Here is a 22,511-nt window from a genome sequence, read left to right on the forward strand (position 1 = left end):
AGGAAAGCGTGGGTTTTCTGATCGCCGGCAGCGATGGGTGTGAAATATAAACTCTCATATTTGGAAATGTCCATGACCAAGACAATTAAATGATATGTTTGGAAATTGGGGTGTGAGTAGTACACTACTAAATGAAAGTTTGAAATTAAAAAGTAAAAGAGTACAAACCCGTGAGCTGTTCTTTGAGACTGTGAATTGCTAGTATTAGCCCCCCCCCCCCCGTAGAAATGGGGAAACGGAGGAAATGTGGCTAAGCTGCCAAGCTTGTGAGTGTGAGAGCTGATGGTCAGTCTAGAGCCTATTCTGAGAGACTGTCACGGGCCACTCCAGCTCTGCCCACAGCTGTGGGCCTGCCCTGGCAGGGTGGCTCCTTTGAAACATGTTTTGGGTGCCCAGTGAGGTGCGGTACAAACTGTGGGATGAGGGGTCTCCCATGGCAATAGTGCTCATGCACCAATCACAACGGGGGGCAGTAAGCCTGGGGCTTGCCAAGACCACTCACAGGGTCCTCCGTCTGGGGACGCCCCACCTCTGCTGCAGCAGTCTGAGTCTCATGGGAGAAAAGTGATTTCATTGGTGGCCACACCAAACTCAGACCAGGACGAAAGTTTTGGATGTAGGCTACTTGGTATTCCAAGAGCGTTCTCCCTTTGCCCAATCAAATAGCTCCCCAACACCCTGCCCACCTGCCCCAGCCACAATCAGGGAAAAGGTTTGCCAAGGCCCCCAGGAGAAAGGCTGTCCATCTAGCTGAGCTGGGAACTCACCCGGGAGTCAATGGAGGATCCGAACTCTGCCGCGGAGGGGTTGAGTATGGGCAGGATGCGGGGCGCACCAGGAAGGGCTCTGAGGCGGCTGAGTGTGGCTGCCGCTTGGAAGCCTCGCCTCATCATGGCTGAGCACGGGGATCTGGTCGGCAGGGCTGCTGGAAACTCAAGATGAGGGCACTTTTCATCTGCACCCTGGGCTGTGGGTGCAGCCAGCTCTCAGCCAGGCCTCCCTCCTTTCTGTCGCAAAGCTTTCATTAGCAAGCTTCCAGGGCAGGTGATTGGACAAGACCAAGCTGGTTTGAGGCAACACCCACCTGTGTTTGGGGCCTTAGATGGCCCCAAGCCCCACCCAGTGCTTGGGGAGGGCAGATGCTGCCTGGGCACGAATGCCTAGCAGGACAGGCTTGAGTTCAGAAAGAAACATTTGTTAAAGAAGCAAAAAAGTGCATAAAAAATAATGTAGGGTACGTGGAGACTTGGAGAGCTACCCTGGAGTTTGGGGAGAGGACCCAAGAGAATTCCCAGAAAGATATGGGAGGGTGTCTCTTTTTTAAATTCTTAAATTTTTTTTAATTGATTTCAGAGAGGAAGGGAGAGGAAGAGAACAGTAGATACATCAATGATAAGAGAAAAATCATTGATCGGCTGCCTCCTGCACACCCCATAGTGGGGATGGAGCCTGAAACCCAGGCCTGTGCTCTGGCTGGGAAGTGAACTGTGACCTCCTGGTTCATAGATCCAAGTTCAACCACTGAGCTAGGCCAGCCAGGCTGGGATGGGGTCTCTTGAGTGTAAGGTTTTGGGGGCACATCTGTGTATGAGGGTGTGTTTACATGGCCTGTGTGCCAGAAGCTCTGTTATCAGTCTGGGACTCAGAAAACCAATGCACAGGCCTTAGCCACCCCCTTTTATCCCAGACAAGGAAAGCTTCCACCTGCTGGTCCTGGCAGGGATAGGTGGGGTGGAGGCGAGGACAAAAAACCATGTGGGAGGAAGCAGCTTAGCAAGGCCACTCTGTGCTTTGGGAACCCCAAGGTAGGGATGGTGGCAGCAGACGTGCTGGAGGTGAGAGGGGGAGCAGGGCCGTGGAAGCTTTGCCATTGCTACGCTTGGAAACGAGGCGGCTTGGAGTGGAGGAGCGGGGAGGAGTGCTCAGCCAGCATCTGCCAGGCTGTGGACGTTTTTGGTGGTGCTTCTTTTTTGAGTTAAAACTGCCAGTTTCTACTTCACTAGAATAAAGCACATTCTACAGATGAGAACTGTGCAAAGGTGGAATGATAATAATGATGATGGTATTTTGGTATCTGAAAGGCTAAACTGATACAAGGTGGACATTTAAAGGTCTTGTCCCTAGAAGACTAGGATAGGTTTCCCTCGCCTCGTATGAGCCTCTGATGTAGCTTTGTTAAGGACTGGAGGAACCAGGTTTTCCTTGTTCCTCGCCCAAGGATATTTTCCCATTGATTTTTAGAGATAATGGAAGGGAGGAAGAGAGACACAGAGGAAAAGAGAGAAAAACGTCATTGTGAAAGATAGACATCAATGGTTACTGCCTACTTGGGCCTGGACCGGGGCCAGGGATCAGAACCTGCCACCCAGGTACATGGCCCTTGACCAGAACCAAATCCAGTAACCTTCAGTCTGTGGGCCAATGCTCTATCCACTGAGCCAAACTGGCTAGGGGAGGAACCAGTTTTTTGATAGATTTGGATTCTGGGCCTAACCAAAAATATCTGCATTAGTCATCAACATTGGAAAACAGAGAGTTTCATACAGAGCAGAAGGTCAAAGATCTCCTGATAAGTGGAAAAGTCTGGCAAGGGTGCATCTTCATTCCTGTGTGGCAGCAGCTGGTTGGAGTTAATGCCCTGGGCCCTCTGGTTCACTGCAAATACCTGCCTCCTGCCCCGCCCCCAGTACTGAGTATTCCTTCATCGGCTCTGCCAGCCTCTATGTGTGAGATATATATATATATTACTAATGTTGTGGCTCCACTCGATAACAAAGAAACAGAATTTCCGGAGGATGAGGCCCAGAAATCAGGATTTTAAAAAGATTCCCAGGTGATTCTAATGTGCAGCCAAGGTTGAGAATCACTGCTCTAGAGTGATACTGCTAATGGTGGGTTGGGCTTGGGCCTATGTCCCCATATGCACAGAACTGAATACAGTGGGTCTCTGAGAAGAAGTCGGATTTACCTGGATGTGGAAAGGGAGAAGAGCTTAGTCCTGTGCTGGCTCCAGTGTGGAATGCAGGGAGATAAGGCCGCTCTCAAGCTGGTTCCTTCCAGGTAAGGGATGCCTGCGGGCTTGGAGAGCCTTCACTACCACGTGTTCCCACTGGGCATCTGATATCTCCGAGCCCAGGCAGGAACCCCTGAGGCAAGCAGGCTTACTCCAGCCAATGTCCTTTTTACCAGTTCTACCTGTTCTGGCTCCATGGGAATAGGGCTGTGCTTGCTCAACACTATAGCTCTCCCTCATCTTCATCCTCACTCTCTAATGGTGGTTCTGGCAAATGAAACCCAGGGCCTGGATCCGAACCTGAATATCAGCAACTACATCTTCTCCATCCCCCACCGGTGCCAGTTCAGGATCGTGGTTCAGGGACTGGGAGGAGTCGCCAGCTGGGCCTGCCCCATTTTTTTCCTGCTCTTCCTCAGGCTCCTCACTGCTCCAATCCACAGTGCCTTCTGCAGGGCCCTGGTGCAGCCCCAGTTCCTTGGTTTGGTTGGGGAAGATACACTCAGGGCCCATGTGTTTCCCCTTAGAACTACTGCTGCCATCCGGGCAGGGGCCGCTCAGAGCCGCGTTCGAACCCACACCTTCACTTCCGGCGGGGCAGCTGTGTGTGACTCTTGATTTGGAAGATGGGACTCAAGGAAGAGACAGGAGAGAAAGGGGGATCATAGAAAGGGCAGATGGACTGAAGAGGGGTCTGAGGAAAAGAGAATGGGGAGGGGAGGGGCTCCACAGGGACCCCTGAGGCTGGGAGCTGATCCCAGAAAGGTTGCCCAGGGGTGATACAAGGGCTGTTCTTCCGAGAGTCAGTAGCTGCAGCTGGGAAAGGGGATTCTGTTTCCTTGTCTCAGAGCCACGTGGGAGCTGCGTCATCACCCTTGCACAACCAGACTTTCTTCGAAAATCATACATCCCAGGGGGATCTCCCTCTCTTGGTGCCTGACTAGAGGGAACTGTTGAGTTTGGGGGCTTCTCTTGCTGAGATATTATGCACCCCAACCGGGGATCAAATCCGCAACCTGGGTATGTGCCCTGACCGGGAATCAAATCCGCAACCTTTTGGTGTACTGGATAAACGTCCAACCAGCTGAGCCACATAAGCCAGGGCTGCCTCAGGGTTTTTTGTTTTTTTTTTAAATTAGCTTTATTTGTGTAAATCAGAAAAATTGATTGTAGTGTTAGAGTTTGACAAATGTTTTCACTCTGAACAATTCACAAGTGTTTATATACAAACATAATAAAATAGAGTACATTACATTGCTTTTGCTTGACTCAAAGTGTTTTCTCAATTCTGAACATGCCCCTATCACTTCGGTTTTTAATATTTAACAAGAAAGCACTTTGTTTCGACATAGTGCTTGATTCAAAGTGTAACACTGAAGTGGAAGGAGAGTCAATGATCACCAACAGTTAAAAAATATTTTTCAACCAAGATGACTTTATCATTAGATTTTTTTCTATATTAAAATATGTTTCATGTTAAAAAAACATACTTGTATTCACTGATGATCTAAATTTATTGTACTAAATTTGACATTTATATAAACCCATAGTTGATCTAAACGCCTCAGGGTTTTTGCTTCATCCAGTTTTTAAGGTTTTGGGTCTTGGTCGTGGGTGGAAAGTGTTAATGGGGAAGCTTGGGGAAGGGCGGAAGCACAGCTTCAGGGTAGCCCACATAGGGAAGAGGCTGTCTTCACCAAGCCTGGAGCACAGGATGGAGGTAAGAATGTGGTTGCTAAGGGCTCTGCCCAGAGGGCCCCGGTGGCTGGGCTGGCGGGTACCCACCTGAGAGGGCAGGGCTGATAAGCCAGTGTGATCGATCACTGGGCTAATGGAGGGGGTCCCAGCAGAGTACAGGGGCAGAGAATGTGCCAGGACTAAGGGGACCCTGAGCTCCCCCTGGAATGGGAGAGCCCCTACCACAGCTCAACTGGAACTGAGTTCCTATTTGTGAAACACTCAGAGGCAGAGGCAAGACCTCTAAGCTCAGAAAGTAACAAATGCTGAGGGGTGTGTGTGTGTGTGTGTGTGTGTGTGTGTGTGTGTGTTTACACACTCAGGGTGGGGCTCATAGGCCCAAGCCAGACTTGAAATCCCCTTGTCTTCAACCCAAACAATCACTTGAGAGGTGGTTTTTCCAGACCAATGAGACGGCCACATGGTGCCAGTGGCACACCTGCTTTACCAGCTTGGAGTAGAAAGTTAGGTCAAATCATTTTAAAAGCGTATGAAATGATGACCACCTGCCCCCATGATATCCTGAGCCCCTTTATCCCCTGAGAACGCTGAAACCAGGTGTTACTAACTCTAAACAAGGTCAAGGACCAAGCTCACGAGCCCTCCTAGAAAGGTGACCCTTGTTCCCTTTCCTCGGGGCCATGGGCATCCTGGGAGTGGAGCATATGTCCACATAAGATAATCAGATGGGTACAGGCCTAGGTCCTGTGGCCCTGATGGTGCATCAGTCTTGCTGCTGAGTCACAGGAGGAGTAGGTGCGGTGAGGGCCTGTGAAGGCAAGTCCTCATCAGGCCCCGGGAGCACCATCACCAGGTCTTAGGAGCAGGTGGAGGGAGATGCTTGCTAGGTGAGGCTTAGCTCCCAGGTGGCTCCTGGAGGAGTTTCTGAACCTTGTTCCACACAGAGGAGCCACGCAGGGCTCTTCTACCTCCAGCCCCCCTCTGTGCTTCCGAAGCAAGGAGCCCTCTCCTTTTGGGGGCAAATTTCCCTGCTACCTGCCCTAGAGTCACCCTTCTTCACTTCCTGGCTCCCTAGACAATCCTCAGACCTCCACTGAGATGGGGTGGAGGGATCCCCTTTCTTTCAAATCTTTCTTATCTTTCGCAAGAGTTCCCAGAGCACAGGCCGGAACGGTTAGCATATGAAAAACCAGTTCTTCCTCCCTAGGAGCTGGTAGGACTCTGTCTTCATACTTCTGGGGAATGAGGGCAATTTTAGCATTCCATTCTGTGAGCAGCATGGCAAGATTAAGTTTCCTATTAAACTACTTGGCCATGGATTCCTTCTTGGAAGCCGAGCTGTTCAGGGGTATCTGGCTCTGGGGCTCTGCCTTAGGCTCTGTCCATGAGGAGAAAGGAAGAACCCACTGGGGGTGGGGGGGCATTTCCTCCTTGAGGCTCTGACTGCTGGCCTTTAGCTGGGCCGGGGAGTCTGGGAGATGTGGCCTCCTTGGAGGTAAGGTCTTCTGTTCACGGCTGGGCACTGGGCACATGGCATCACCACTGTGCGTTGATGGTCCTGTCAGCAAAGAACAGTGGTGTAGCTGCTCAGGTGCAGAGTTCCTTGGTGCAGAGAAAGTCTTGCTCCCTCCTGGTGCCTTCTGTTAGGCTGAGCTGGCCTGGATCCTGGACACTGAGGACGCCAGTGACTTGCTTCCCGGCTCCCCACCTCTGGCAGGTGCAGCTCCAGTTACCTGGCTCTTATAATGCATGCACAGGTGCACGTGTGCACACACGGGCGTGTGCAATGCATGCACTCACAAATATACTATGCATGGCCACACACACTCATATATGCATTCACACACAATCACATACTCACAGACACACTCCACAGTCATACCCTGGTGTGGATATACATACTCAGAAACAATGTGATACCGTTGTAATTAACCTAGTTATTAATAACAGTTAATAACAGGAAAGGAGCAAAGGGAAGGCCAGTTATCATAGACATGTCATTTGGACAGCTTCACCAGGAAGCTAAAGCTTTCCACTCCCCAGGGAGCCACCCATCTATTCCCTGCAGATCACTGGGAGAAGGGACAGACAGGGAGAACAGACGCATGCCCAGTAATGTTGGGGTGACCCCAGGAAGGTCTTTGTCTGTCAGTCACAGCTGGGAATAGGTCATTGGCCAGAATGGGTACGGCCACTGCAAGGGTGTGAAATTTGGACCATTTAATCCCCTAAACCAGTGGTTCTCAACCTTCCTAATGCCGCAACCCTTTAATACAGTTCCTCATGTTGTGGTGACCCCCAATTTCATTGTTACAAATTGAACATAATTAAAGCATAGTGATTAATCACAAAAACAATATGTAATTATATATGTGTTTTCCGATGGTCTTAGGCGACCCCTGTGAAAGGGTCGTTCGACCCCCAAAGGGTGGCGACCCACAGGTTGAGAACCCCTGCCCTAAACAAAGGAACTCACTTCCTTGGTTGCTCTTACACTCTTGGGACTCTTGTTGCAGGGGGCCTTGTTCTGGATTAGGTTTTGTGTGTGTGTGTGTGTGTTTTTTTTATTACGTTTTGACTTAAGGGAATGTTGTGGCTGAAGGCTTGGCCTGCAGGCACCTTGGCAGGTGTGGGTGGGCACCTGGAACACAGTGGGAGGGAACAGCCCTCACCACCTGGTTACTAGGGTCTGCAAAGGAGTAGACACTGAGTGTGGGCCCACACAACCCTCTCGGTCTGATCTTCTACCCAGACCACTACAACTTTCTCCACATCAGCAATAAGGCTATTTTGCTTTCTCATCATTCGTGTGTTCACTGGAGCAGCACTTTTAATTTCCTTCAAGAACTTCCTCTGATTTCACAACATGGCTGTTTGGTACAGGCTTTCAGTGTATCTTGGCTTTCAACATGTGTTTCTGACTAACCTCAATAATTTCTAGCTTTTGATTTAAAGAGACATGACTCTCCCTTTCATTTGAACACTTCAAGGCCATTGTAGGGTTATTAATTGGCATAATTTTGATATTGCTGTCTCATGGAATAGGGAGGCCTGAAGCGAGGGAGAGAGATGGGGGAATGGCCAGTCAGTGGAGCAGTCAGAACACACATTTATTAGGTTCACCATCTTCTATAGCCAGAGTTCACAGCACCCTAAAGCAATTACAATAGTAACACAAAGATTGCTATAAAATATAATAAGGAAAATTTTGAAATGGTGTGGGAATTATAAAAAAGTGACACAGAGCCCTGGCAAGTTTTGCTCAGTGGTTAGAGTGTCGGCCCTTGGAACAAAGGGTTGCGGGTGCAATCCCTGGCCCCAGTTGGGGTGTGTGCAGGAGGCAACTAATTGATGTGTCTCTTTCACAGTGATGTTTCTTTCTCTCTCCTCTCCTCTCCTTCCTCCCCTCCATTCTCTCTAAAACAATCAATGGGAAAAAATATCCTCAGGTGAGGATTAAAAAAAAAAAGTGACACAGAGACTAATGCCGAGTAAATGCTGTTAGAAAAATGGTGCCTATGAGAATTGCTAGACACAGGATTGTCATAAACCTTCAGTGAGTGAAAACGTACCTGTAAAGGGCAATAGCGTGAAACACCATAAAATGAGGCACTCTGTGTCTACAAGCCAAGGGAGGCCTGAGGCTACCAGCAGTTGGGAGAGAGGCTCAGAACAGCTCCTTTCCTGGTGCCTTCAGAGCATGGCCTCGATGACGCCTTGGTTTTGGACTTCTGGTCTCCACAATTGTGAGACCATGAGTTTCTGTTGTTTGAAGCATCCAGTTAGTAGTACTTTGTTATGGCAGCCCTAATGCTATGGTCTGAATGTTTGTGTCGCCCCAAATTCTCATGTTGAAACCCTAATGTCCAATGTGATGATGCTAATAGGTGGGGCCTTTGGGAGATTCTTAACTAATGAGGATGGAACCCTCATGAATGGGATTAGTGCCCTTATAAAAGAGGATCCAGAGAGATCCCTAGCCCCAACCCTTCCTCCATGTGAGGACACAGTGAGAAGGTGCCAGCTATGAACCTGGAAGCAAGCCCCCAGCAGAAGGTGGCCATGCTGACGCTTTGATCTTGGACTTTCCAGCCTCCAGAACCATGAGCATTAAATTTCTGTTGTTTATAAGTTCCCCATTCTGTGGTATTTTGTTATAGCAGCTGAATAGATTAAGACACACAGGAAAAAAAAACCAGGTCCCTTCCAGTGATGAGAAACTATGCTGTTGGAAAGACACAACTGCACTGCCTATGTTAAAGATGGCAAGTGGTGTTATCCCTAGAATCCAAGAGAACCGAACTGAGGAATCTATTCCTATAGGAACTAGTTGTGTTTCCTACTATAGTAAAAAAGATTTTATTTTTATTTTTTAAATATATTTTTATTGATTTCAGAGAGGAAGGGAGAGGGAAACAGAAACATCAATGATGAGAGAGCATCATTGATCGGCTGCCTCCTGAACGCCCCACACTGGGGATCAAACCTGCAACCCGGACATGTGCCCTGATCGGGATTCGAACTCTGACTCCTGGTTCATAAGTCGACACTCAACCACGCCGGCCAGGCTCAAAAAGATTTTAGATACAACAAAATTAGCTTTGGAATTTACAAATCATGAATGCATGCATGCACACATTAGACACGCATGCAAATATGCATGCACACATTTGCTCCTTCATTTGGTTTTCTGGAATTTTCAAGTTTACAGATATCACCTTAAGGAGTCCGTTCAAATTACAGGACAGCCACTTATTCTAAGGACACAGCAATTCTCACATTGCTGATACTCTCACAGGAAGTGCTTCTGTGTTAGGAAATGTAGAAGGTGGAAACGGAGCTCCTGGAGTTGCATTCAGAAGACTGTTCATAAAGGCAGTGTCAGCAGGCTTCACCGTATAGGGGCTCACAGTGGGCGAGCAGAGCAGGACTGGGGAGCACAGCCTCTTGTGAAGGACAGAGAGCCTTAAGCAGGTGGAGCAGAATTCAACACAAGCTCTTTTACGTCACACTCTTTTTCAGGATTCAGCTTTACAAATAAGCCTAAATGAACAAACAACAAAAAACCAGACGATGATTATAAGTCAACTGACTTCAACCTCATGAGACTTCTCTAAGTAGAAATATGTATTCAAAGAAAGGCATTTAGATTCATATTTGTACCTTCAGTCTATCGCTCATTTTTCAGCAAAATTATGAATCAACTTTTGATGATATCAATACTGTATTATCTTCCCTAGGTAACCAAATCCTCTACCACTTGGTCATTTCATGGTTCATTACCACTTTCATTAGAGAGAGTCAGGGAAGTGAAAGGAAGTACAATTACAACCGGGCCATCTGGTACCTTTAGGATACTGAAAGATTTCGTAAGATAGTAAGTATAAACCACAGCCTGGAATGGAGTTTTTAAATTGATTACGGATTCAAATTATTCATGGTCTTCCTCCTGCTTCTTTCATCCATCATTCCTGCAAATAGCTGATGCTTAGAGGGTAAATGAATTTCTTAAACAAGACACAAAAAACATTAACCATCAAGGAAAAAAGTTAATAAATGTGACTATATTAACATGAAAAACTCTTGTTCAGAAAAAATACTTCTTAAAGAAAGTAAGACAACTTACATACTAAAAGGAAATATATGCAGTTTATGTATTCAATAAAAAGATTAGTTTAATATAACATAATAAATATAAACCAGAAAAAATGAGAGAGAAAAACACAATAAAAGAGGCTGAACAAATAGGAATACCACAGAATGGGAAACAAATATGGTCAATAAATATATGAAGAGATGCTCAACTCCGTTTGTGATCAAAGAAATACAAATCAAAATCACACTAAGATACAGTTTTATAACCATTTGATTGGCAAAAATCTAGAAGTCTGATTTTACCAACTGCTAGAGAAGATGGGGATCAACAGAATCTCATATATTGCTGGTGGGTGTGTAAACTGGCACCACTTTAGAAAACAATCTGACATTCCCCTGTAGAACTGAACACTCTTATACTCTACAACCCAGAAATACTACTCCTCAGTTCATGCCAAGAGCCGGCCCGTGCACACCACCAGCAGACATGACCAAGAATGTTTGCAGCAGCCCCATTCATAATAGTCAGAGACCCACCATCAGAAGAGGAGATAAATCCATTGTGACAGCGTGGGATACTATACAGCAGTAAAGACGGGCAAACTACATAGCCAGCATCATGGGTGAAGCTCAGGACCATGAAGCTGAGTGACAAAAAATTAAATCCCAAACAAGCACATGCAGCACAAAATTTTCCTACCAAGTTCAAAAGCAAACACTAAACAATATATTCCTTAGGTACACCTATATTCTTGATTTCTTAAAAATAATAAGGTACAAAGGAATAAAACCCCCCAAATTCTAGACCAGAGTTACTTCTGGAGGAAATGCAGGAGAATGAGATGAGGAAAAGTAATTGGGCAGGGATAAACTATTAAGATTCTGGTTCTTGTTTGATGATAGGTTCCAGGGTGTTCATTATTCAATTAAAAAACAGATACACTAGTGAATGAATAAATGAGATGATCATTCATGTACCAATGATGACTGTGTATCCTAAAGTAGAAATATATATTTCCAAACCTCTGCATCTGGGATTCCTTACAAGAAAAAATATAAACAAACAAAAAGCACCGGATATCTAAATTAATTTGTCTAAATCTGAAGTGAATAAAGTGAGGCTTCAAGGGTCCCCCACCTGCGAAGGTGGGAGCGGGGAGTTGCGCTGTGCCCAGGATGCGGTTGGGGAGCATCTCTAACAGACTGCTATAGAGATCCCAGAAGGAAGAGACCTGCATCTCCAAGACACTAGTAATATGTTGCGATTTCTTTTCTCATGTGAAATAAGAAAACCTTCTGGTGCTTGAAAGGACACTCCATCCAACTGAGCCACCCAGTCAGGGCCCACAGTACCTTTTTATGGCACACACAATACAGTTTATGGATGACCTGTTATCTTTTTAATCAGTCCCTATCTATGGATATCTGTGTTTTGCCAAATCTTGTGCTATTCCAAATAACGCTGCATAAACAACACAATTACTGGGACCCTAGAGCAACCGTATACATTGTAATTTTGCACAAGATAGTACACTTGTGGGATTAAGTCCTGGAAATGGGTCAAAGGGTATATATATATGATGCTGTAATTTTTTAAAAAATATATTTTATTGATTTTTTACAGAGAGGAAGGGAGAGAGATAGAGAGTTAGAAACATCGATGAGAGAGAAACAACGATCAGCTGCCTCCTGCACATCTCCCACTGGGGATGTGTCCGCAACCCAGGTACATGCCCTTGACCGGAATCGAACCTGGGACCTTTCAGTCCGCAGGCTGACGCTCTATCCACTGAGCCAAACCGGTTTTGGCGATGCTGTAATTTTGATAAATGTTGGCAAATAGCTCCCTACTGGCATGTGTATGGAATACCTTTAACTTATTCTTTGTATGATAGGAAATTAAAATTTTCTGGGCATGTATGGCTTATAAAACCAAAGCAAAAAAACAAAACAAAACCAACAATCAACAAAACAACAACAAAAATAGACCCAGAAACAAAACCCTCACTCAAACAAACCCCCCAAGAGAAAAGTACCCAAACCAAACAAAACTAAACCAAAAAAAGGGAGTGGCAGCTCCTTACTTGTTGCCTCCGTGTATAGGATCTTCTCATCAACGCTTTGAACATTACAGGACACAAGCAGTTTCCTTCCTTCAATTTTATCAAGTTGGCTATTTATCAAAACAACAGAACAAAGGGGGATAGGTCTGTAGAAAAAAGAAAAAAAGGGGAAAAATCCGTTTTTATCAGATTTTTGTAACATTCAGAGATGATCAAGTGTATGACACCTGATGTCAGTGGTGTGACCATCCTAGATAAACATTCCTTAAAGAGGCTGGTCTTCTGGCTTCCGCTATTGCTAGTGATGAGCTTACTGCCAGTGCAATAGTGCCCTCTTGCTTCTAAGAAGCAAGACTGCTCTGTTATGGATACCCGTGTATCTCGTTTTTAAAGATTTCTTTGCCTTCATCTTCTTTAATTTCTCTGTAACATATCTAGATATGAATTTATTTTTATTCATTTTGCTTGATATATGTTGTGCTTTCTGTGTCTGTGGGCTCATGATTTTCTTTAGTTTGAGACTATGTTCATCCATTCTCTCCACTCTTCTTCAAGGACTATGAATAGACCACATTATAAATTTTCATCCATCCTCTATAGCTTAACCTCTATTTAAAATTTTCCATCTTTTTTTTTCTTTGTGCTGGATTCAGGGTAATTTCTTCAGCTCTATATTTCTGTTCACTTTCAGATGTGTTTAAATAGCCCTTTAACCTATCAAGATAAATAGACAAAGCAGCTAATGATTAGTGGTGGCTAGCAGCTGCAAGATCAATATCATTTGATCTTTAAACAATTACATTTTCATTTCTAAAAATTTTAATTTCTGTGGCAAATCTGCTTAATAATTTTATAATTTCTTGTTGCGTTCTCTTTTTGTGATTTCATCTTTTATTTCTTTAAACACCTCATACCCAGTTCTGTTATACTGTGTATCTGATGATCATACCTTAAGTCCCTGAGGATCTAAATATGTTACTCATTGTTTCTTGCTGATTCTCACTTATGGGGGTTTGTTTCCTTGTGAATTTGACACGGATCTAATTGTTAGGAAAGGGAAATGTCCTTTGAAATCTCCTGTCTGCCAGGTTGCATGAAAAAGCCTAATCCAGAGCTTCCCAACCAATATGCCATGGATGGGTTATAGAAATGCTGAGATATTGATCTTGCAGCTGCTAGCCACCACTAATCATTAGCTGCTTTGTCTATTTATCTTATTAAGTTTATCTTAATGTGCTAAGCACGAGGAATTAAATTAACATACTAAAGGCCATATATGAGAAAGCCCACAGCTAACATCACCACACTCAATGGTGAAACACTGAATGCTTTTCCTCTAAGATGAGGAAAAAGATAAGTATGCCCACTTTTGCTATTTCTTTTTTTTTTATTTTTATTTTATTGATTTTTTACAGAAAGGGAGAGGGATAGAGAGAAACATCGATCAGCTGCCTCCTGCACACCCCCTACTGGGGATGTGCCCACAACCAAGGTACATGCCCTTGACTGGAATCGAACCTGGGACCCTTGAGTCCGCAGGCCGATGCTCTATCCACTGAGCCAAACCGGGTAGGGCCACTTTTGCTATTTCTATTCAGCATTGTACTGTAAGTCCCAGCCAGAGCAATTAGGCAAGGAAAAAAGGCATCCAAATTGAAAAGGAAGAAGTACATTATCTCAGTTCACAGATGACATGATCCTGTATGTAGAAAACCCCAAAGATTCCACAAAAAACTGTTAGAACTAATAAATGAATTCAGCAAAGTTGCAGGATATAAAATCAACACACAAAAATCAGCTGATTTCTATACATTAACAATGAACAATCTGAAAAGGGAATTTAAAAAATCGATTTCATTTATAATAGCATCAAAACTAACATACTTAGGAATCAACTTAACCAAGGAGGCCAAAAACTTGTACACTGAAAATTGCGAAACAATGCTGAAAGAAATTAAAAATACAAATAAATGGAAAGATATCCCATGTTTATGGGTTGAAAGACTTCATAATTTGAAGAGGTCCACCGTACCCAAAGCGATCTATAGCAGTGAGGTCATCCCGCTCAACATGGCACAGGTGGAACAGTCTAATATTTTTCTGATCTTTAGCACTATTCTCCATGAATAGGAATCAGGGATCTTTGTAGCTATTCCTTGTCCTGGCACAGATGTGCCTTGTTGCTAGAAGTAAAAGTAATGATAACAACAATGTTATTAATAATAATAATAATAATAATAATAGGCCGCTAACATTTACTGAGTACTTGTTTTGTGGCCAGATACTCTCCTAGGAGTTTACATGGATTAATTTACTGCTCACGATGAGACATGCCTGGGAATTTATGGTCCCCAGGGTAGGATTTCTCTATGACTTAGCCTATAATTGACGTGTGAGATGTGAAGTCTCTAGTTCCCTTGCCTGAGGTAGGGGCAATTCTGAGGCACATGTTTCACTCCACAGTTCCATGTGTGATCAGGCTGCTGCTCCCCTTTTTGGGACCGTGAGCTCAACCTTGACTGGCTTCTTCCCCTTCCCTGTCCTGTGTCTCCCACTGCCTTGCTAGCTTTCTTCTGGGAGCACCACCTTAATAATTATTTGCACATACATCTTTGTCTCGGGCTCTGTTGCTGGTAACCTGACCTATGACACCTAAGTAGCAGAGAATACCCGTGAATTTACCTTTTAAAATTGATGTTGAGATTGGCAGTCATGACAATCCCCCCAGATACAATCGCATTCATACCAACAGTAGCATCAATCATGGTTGCAATGGCACCTCCGTGAAAAAATCTAGTTATAATAAGAGGAAAAGAGAAGTGTTTCAAAAAAGTCTGAAAAGAGAGAGTCCCTTAGCCGGGGAGAGTCCCAAGCATCTCCACATAATTTGCTTAAGAAAGGTCCACTTTGTCCATGCTCACTGTACTGAACGTCAAATATCCATGTCCCCAACTTTCCTGTGTTCATACCATAATGGTGTAGTACTTATAATAAACCAGGTAATCAGATCACAAGCAAGCAACACGTTAAAATATCATTTAGAAAATTGCTGTTTGCATTTAACTAACTATACACATCATTGTGTAAAAATTTAGGAAATGTAGGTAAACAAAAGAAAATGAAAAGTAAATAAAAAATTATGAGGCCCTCTAGTGACAAAGCCACTGTTAACATGCCAATGATACTCTCCCAAATCATACCGTTGCCTTACGTCTCCTATGCTTTTGTGACTTATTATAAACATCTTTCCATGTCAACAAATGTCTCTACATCAACGTTTTAATGCCTTCATTCTAGTCCCTGAACACACAGGGGCAGTGTGTGTAAACAACACCCCTTTAGACCCCCATTTCCAGGCTGACACTCTTACCCAGGCATTCCCTGTAGGTGGGGGCCTCCTTGAAACACACAAACAATCCTTTTCTCAGCGTCATTATAGAACATCACGTACTCAAAGCCCAGGCCATCCTCAAAGCTTCTGGTGAAGAGCCGGCCCTGTGACAGCTTTTCTTGGTTAATCAGCTCGGAGGCTGTAGGAAAATAAGCTGGATGGGCACATGAGAAACACGTATGAGAAAGATGCCATCACAGAGAAGTGCTGAGGCTGGGGGGTAGGCGGGGGAGGCTCTCTAGGGTCTTTTGTTCACTCCTGCTAATGGTGAGGAGGATGCCAGTGGGAGGCAGTCTTATTCTTGGCAAAAGGCTTTATGCCTCCCCACAGACTGCAAAATTCATTGAGGTTTCTGGTCTATAAAACTGGAGACTATAGAAACCCCTGCATTACACTCCTCCCCTTTTCAAGTGGTAACTCGTGCTTCAATCTCTTCTTAGTTTTATATTTGATATTTAAATATTCTTTTTGAAAATACGTTTTTATTGATTTTAGAGAGGGAGGGAGAGGGAGAGGGAGATTGAAACATCAATAATGAGAATCATTGATTGGATGCCTCCTGCATACTCCCTACTGGGGATCAAGCCCGCAACCCAGGCATGTGCCCTTGACCAGAAAGGAATCAAACCGATGACCTTTTGGTACATGGGAGGATGCTTAAGCAACTGAGCAACACCAGCCAGGACAATATTTAAATATTCTTTATGGGTGAATTGCTGTTCCTACCATGAATAAAGGTCGGGAAGTCTTGACTCCTTTGAGTTGCTATTTCCTCATAGGAAGGCAAATGTATCCAGGAGCCATCTTCACATTTCTTCATGAACTGGTCAAAGAGGAGCCTCATGTCCTTGCTCCAGCAGGGTTTGGGGAGAGAATGGTCCTTCTCAGAGACCTTCTCAGAAGAAAGCAACCTCTAAAGAGAAGAGAAGGAAGAGTAATGGGAGGTGCATTCTATGTCATAATACATTCGCCTATTTTTAAGACTATTTTGCTGCTTTTCCTCTTCACAGAAGCATTCATTTCAGAATGGAAGCAAATTTCAAGGATTATCTGGTCCAACCTCCCTGGGAAAAATGGGGATTGTGATAAAGTAAATGATTTGCTCAATGTCACCCAACTAGCTACTGGAAGAGGCAGCATCAAGCCCAGGTCTGTGCATCTTCCTCCGCCCCCTTTTTTTCAAACTTTCATCAAGCACAGGTGAGCCAGGTACTGGAAATAAAGATAAATGAAGGATAGACAGTTTTTTCCATGTAAAAAGTGCTACCAGTGGGGTATGCACAGGAAGCCAGAGCACAGGGAAGAGGTATTCATCTCAGATTGGGGGTTCTAGGAGGGGTTCTATTTGGTATCTTAAAATATTATGTTACAGAGAAGAGCAATTTTTTTTAATCAATTGCATATAATCAGATCTATAACCATGCCTTTTGCAGTTCTTTTTGTCACTTACAGTCATTACTGATACTTTTGCAAATATATTTTTATTGATTTCAGAGAAGGGAGAGGGAGAGAGATAGAAACATCAATGATGAGAGAGAATCATTGATCAGCTGCCTCCTGCTGCACGCCCCTCCTGGGGATCAAGCCCTAAGAAGCCCAGTCAGGAGACCAGGAATTGAACCATGACCTCCTGGTTCACAGGTGGACACGCAACCACTGAGCCATACCAGCCAGACCAGATGGGACTCTCTTAAAAGAACTCCCTCTTGGCCTGGTATAGACACTGGTGAAGCAGTTGGCAGTGGCAGCTTGTCTAAGGTTTATTCACCTGTGTCTCAACTGGATGGAGGATCTATTCTATAGGGTACTCCAACTGGGTGCTGACCACTGGAATGGCTGCCTCGCCTGCCTTGACAGTGAAGTGAAATGGCCTACTGAACTTGTTTCATTCAGTGCTTCGACAGGGAGGTGGGTAGGTCAGCCCCTGTGGTTGCTTTAATTAGTATTTCTATTTTGGGCATAGGGTTGTAGGAAAGGTCATTTCAGTCCTGGTGTGCACTGAACTTGTGTTTGGTTAAGCAGGAACAGCCTCCAGGACGTTAGATTCAGGGCATAGCGTTTGTTTAATTCTCGAAGGTTGATAAACACCCATGGGACAATCTAAACCATCCTCAGGTGATAATCCTTGGTCTGGCTGTTTACCTCTAACCCAGGCGTTGGCAAACTTTTTGACTCGAGGGCCACAATGGGTTCTTAAACTGGACTGGAGGGCAGGAACAAAAGCATGGATGGAGTGTTTGTGTGAACTAATATAAATTCAAAGTAAACATCATTACATAAAAGGGTACAGTCTTTTTTTTTTTTTAGTTTTATTCATTTCAAACGGGTTGGATCCAGCCCGTGGGCTGTAGTTTGCCCACAGCTGCTCTAGAGTCTAGAGGAGCGGTCGCCAACCTTTCGGACCTCACAGACCACCAGTGGTCCGCTGGTTGGCGGGTTGAGAAACGCCTGCTAGCAATCCAAGACGCCCTTAGGTGACAGTCTCTGGTTGGGTTGTCTAACTCTGGGGTTGAGGAATGTCTGCTGGGCAATCTGACACATCCTCTGCTGAGACTCTCTGGTCTGGTTGTCTGCAGGAGTTGAATTTTCTTCTTTGTGGGTGTACTTTCATTTGCCTTTTGTCTTACATGTAAATGTGTGTGTCGGCTATGGGAAAAACTCAAACTCGATACCCAAACGCAGTCCCCTGGAGTGCATTCTTCAGAACTGGATAAAAAGAGCTCTGCTTATTTGACTTAGAGAACTGAAGGGCTTATATAAATTAAGAAATATAACAAATGGGTTAATGGTAGAAAATTGCCTGTCCTGTCCAAGTAGCCTTGCTCTAGGCTGGGAGTCCACCGTGGACTTGGGTGGCACTGTTTTCTAAGTACAGCTTCTTTGCTCCCTAGGGTTTCGGCATCTAGTAACCACATATAAGCTTCTCCCCAGCAACTCCCGCCCGGTTTCCACCCAATGAGTACACCTCTGAAGCACTCCCAGCCAGAGGGGAACTCATGATGGGAAATGGGAATGGCACCCCAGCAGATCCCTGAACAGCAAGATTCCCATCAGAGAGGTGGTACCACACTCACTAAGGAAGACAAGCATGTGAGCTCATGGTTTCCACTGGAGGTGATCTGGGACAGAAGAGAGGGATCTCTTTTCTAGAAGACAAGCAAGACTGAGGGCAAAGGTTTGGCTATGGGACCTGGGGCCAGTGTATGGCCAATGGTGTAAAGATGTATGCTTGAGGTTATAAGGAAAGAATTACTCGTTTTATCTATAAGCAGTTTGAATAAGACTCCCACTGCTTTACTTCTCTGAAGGCTAAGAAAAAAAATTATATGACACATCTCTTCCAAGAGTCTCAATGGTATAAAGAAATATTCTATTAGCAGCTTTGATTTTAGAAATTTTACCAAAGGTGTGGTAATGCAGGCCAAGTATCCTAGGAGTATTGGGGGGGAAATAGATTACCTGATTGGATTGGTGCCAGAAAGAGAGAAAAAAGTCTGCTATGATTTAAAAACGTAGTTTGAGTCAGCTTTATTGGACTTGCAAAAATGAAGCAGGTAGAATCAATCACATATATGTACTTTGAATAACAGAGGTCAAAGGTTGGGCTTCCTAGCCACATAGTATGGGAGAGGAAGGTGGAAATGACACAGGAAAATGAACTGCTTTTAGTAAGATTTCAAAGTGGTCTTAAGAAGTAATTGATTGGTTCCTGTTCATTCATATGCAAGATGGTCTTGAGATCACTGCTTCTATCTAGGCAGGTGCACAGTCATGCGTTCCCTTATGTCAGAGCCCAATCAAGTCCAGAAGACTTCTGAGTCCTTGGCTTTTCTGAGTAGCAGGCCATTAGCTCCCCCTCTTTCCTCCTAAAGTGTGGAGTGGTGCAGGTGGAGGTGAGAGTGTGCTTGCACTGAACTGCCTGCACTGTCTTCTGCCATCTGAACCAACCCTTATAAAGGAGTTCCTGGAATCCTATTTCAACCCATAGGACTGAGGCTTTCCCCATCCAGTAGGAGCCATATAGCTATATTCCCATCAACATCTTCACTGACTAATCAAAGTGGCTCCATTCTGACCAGTCAGGACAGTGCCTTTTGTATCAATCAAACTTTAAGGATTTGGAGTCCTCATTTGTATGAGAACCATCCTGCAGGGATTTCTGTCTATACATGTTAGATCCCCTCTGGCTCTGGGAGCCCACTTTCCCTTTCCACCCAAGACTGCTGTTCCTGGTTGAGCTGAAACAGCAAAGATGTCTCCCTGGAACAGAGTGGAGCAGACCAGACAGGAGCAGAGTCGAGCTATCCAGCCAGAGGGGGGCCTGGCCCCAGGGCTGCCTCATAGCTGTGCTCTATCACAATTGAGCTGTTTCACACGATCGATCGATCGATCAATCTTTTCCCAGTTCAGGAATTCCTGTTGGCTTTGAATTGGTGCCATGCCAAACAACCATTGGTTGACAAAACCCTTGACCTAATTCAATGAGCAAGATGGATGTAAGGCACCATTAAGTCTCTTATCTTCTCAGTTGGTGCTTTCTTGATCAATAAACCTTTCCTTACTCCGACATTTTTAGTTTTGGCCTTTTGAAGCGGGCACATGAACTTGGGCTCTGTAACAAATTTAGGTTTTAGAAAACTCCCTCTGGTGTAACAGATGAATTGCAAGGTGAGAAGTAACGGTAGGGGGACTAGTTAAGACTGTTGAAAAGGTCCAGGTAAGATAATGGTTAGAAGCTGAACTAGGAGGTTTTGTTAGTGTTCCTGTGTGTCAGGAGGCAAAGAGTGGGAATGAAACTATTAATTTTAGTTTGGGGCATGCTGAGTTTAGGATCCCAGATGTTGTGAGAAGTAAAAATAATAAAAGTTTCAGTTCAAGGAAGAGAGAACTAAGACATACAGTACTTGAAGTAAAGGCACTTGTAAATTCAGAGCATAGACTACATATGAGGGATGAATGTTAGGGATCATCATTAACTTTTGTTGTCTGGAATAGAGGAAAAGTTTTGTTTGACCTTTGGTTATATATTTTCAAGTGCGACTTGCTGAGTAAAATTATTACTTTAAAAAATGTGTCTTCTTTTAAGATTAAGTTACTGGCCAGAAAGAAGCATGACTTATAAAGCCTGTAGCCCTACCCGGTTTGGCTCAGTGGATAGAGCATCGGCTTGCAGACCCGAAGGGTCCCAGGTTCGATTCTGGCCAAGGGCATGTATCTTGGTTGCAGGCTTCTCTCCAGCCGGGGCCCTGGTCAGGGCGAGTGCAGGAGGCAACCAATCGATGTGTTTCCCTCACATTGATATTTTTCTCTGTCTTTCCTTTCTCTGCCATTCTAAAAAGCAATGGAAAAAATATCCTCAGGTGAGGATTAAAAAAAAAAGGCCTGTAAATACTGTTAAATTTTTTCAACACAGATTACAAGGCACCAATATATGATTAAGGCAGCGGTTCTCAACTTGTGGGTCATAACCCTTTCACAGGGGTCTCCTAAGACCATCGGAAAACACTTATATAATTACATATTGTTTTTGTGATGAATCACTATGCTTTAATTATGTTCAATTTGTAACAATGGAATTGGGGGTCACCACAACATGAGGAACTGTATTAAAGGGTCGAGGCATTAGGAAGGTTGAGAACCACTGAATTAAGGAAACGGATTTATCTTTGTTGTGAAATCAGCCCAGGACATTTTCTTTTCTAAAGTGCAAGATGATACAAGATTAACAATCTGTATCTCTAAAAGAAAGCTACAGTAGCTTCCAGTTCTTGCTCAATACAGAGCTGTTCCCTCCTCGATATAGCACATAGTACATTTTAAGCAATATATATATTTAAGCAATACACACACACACACACACACACACACACTTTTTATTGATTTCAGAGAGGAAGGAGATAGAAACATCATGAGAGAAAATCATTGATCGGCTGCCTCCTGCACGCCCCACACTGGGGATCGAGCCAGCAACCCAGGCATGTGCTGTGACCTCCTGGTTCATAGGTCAACATTCAACCATTGAGCCACACAGGCCGGGCAGTACATGTATTTTTTTAATTTTGAAATTTCACATTTCTTCCAAATTAAGTGAATACTGACTACACCAATGAAATAAAACTTGGTGGTATAAGAACAGTGATAGAAGGCAATAATTTATTTATTATTAACGCCAAGCCCCGTGTGAAACACTCTGCTTGCATTATCTCCTTTAACTCCTATGAGGAGACTGGCTCAGAGAGGGTCTGGTTATCTGCCAAGCAGAGGAAATTAGGGTTGAACCCGGGGGGGAGAGAGTGTAGCTGGGTGTAACGGTAAGAGCCAGCCTCCGACGCAACCCTGCCACGTGTTTGCGGAGTGACCTTGTTTGAATAACGTAACCTTCCCTTATTAATATCAGTGGCGGGGGAAGTCCTTCACTTACACACCAGAGTCAAATGTCCTGCACGCTTTCAAAACGGCGTCACCTTCCTACGCGGTCTCTCCTGGTTTCAACCTCGGGGCTGAAAGGTCCTGCGGCCCCGAACGCGGATGCCTCTGGGCCTGGATTCTGCCATCAGTTGGCCGAGATAACACATGCACCGATCAAGGCGCCTTCTTGACGGACCGTCTCGCCACAGCGCCCACTTCTCCGCCCCGGGAACTCACCCGCGAGGGTCCTGGGCTCCTCGCCGGCGGCGCGCCTTCCCGCAGGCCGCGCAGGGCCCCGAGCGCGCGCGCGGCGCAGCGCCCCAGCATGGTTCCGAGGGCGCGC

At 44.8% G+C, this 22,511-nt stretch overlaps 2 protein-coding genes and 1 pseudogene across 2 annotated transcripts in view; all 3 read right to left on the reverse strand.

Annotated features, from left to right (window-relative positions):
• THEM5 (thioesterase superfamily member 5) overlaps positions 1 to 1,045 on the reverse strand; it is a 7,407-nt gene extending 6,362 nt beyond the window's left edge. Inside the window, exon 1 of the mRNA XM_006755715.2 lies at positions 768 to 1,045. Within this exon, the coding sequence (XP_006755778.1) occupies positions 768 to 893 (126 nt within the window). The 5' untranslated portion in view covers positions 894 to 1,045. The remainder of the gene's footprint in view (positions 1 to 767) is intronic.
• Positions 1,046 to 2,992: 1,947 nt separating this feature from the next.
• Positions 2,993 to 4,046, reverse strand: LOC102769464 (annotated as a pseudogene).
• Positions 4,047 to 9,205: 5,159 nt separating this feature from the next.
• THEM4 (thioesterase superfamily member 4) lies at positions 9,206 to 22,505 on the reverse strand. Its single transcript, XM_006755716.2, has 6 exons — positions 22,406 to 22,505; positions 16,487 to 16,673; positions 15,740 to 15,914; positions 15,052 to 15,162; positions 12,391 to 12,515; positions 9,206 to 9,754 (listed from the first exon to the last, which is right to left on the reverse strand). The coding sequence occupies exons 1-6, from the start codon at positions 22,493 to 22,495 to the stop codon at positions 9,678 to 9,680; spliced, it is 765 nt and encodes a 254-aa protein (XP_006755779.1). The 5' UTR covers positions 22,496 to 22,505; the 3' UTR covers positions 9,206 to 9,677.
• Positions 22,506 to 22,511: the final 6 nt, after the last annotated feature.

The sequence above is a fragment of the Myotis davidii genome, unplaced genomic scaffold (genome assembly GCF_000327345.1).
Source record: "Myotis davidii unplaced genomic scaffold, ASM32734v1 scaffold653, whole genome shotgun sequence".
NCBI classification, from domain to species: domain Eukaryota; kingdom Metazoa; phylum Chordata; class Mammalia; order Chiroptera; family Vespertilionidae; genus Myotis; species Myotis davidii.

Bases quoted from the DNA above. Each gene is read 5' to 3' on its own strand.
- THEM4 (XM_006755716.2), bottom strand. From the start codon at position 22,495: ATGCTGGGGCGCTGCGCCGCGCGCGCGCTCGGGGCCCTGCGCGGCCTG. The intron at 15,915-16,486 runs GTAGGAACAGCA...GTGCCCATCCAG, and splicing joins CTTCCCGACCTTTATTCATG to CTTATTTTCCTACAGCCTCC. The intron at 9,755-12,390 runs GTAAGGAGCTGC...TTGTTCATTTAG, and splicing joins CCTATACACGGAGGCAACAA to GCTTATTTGTAAAGCTGAAT.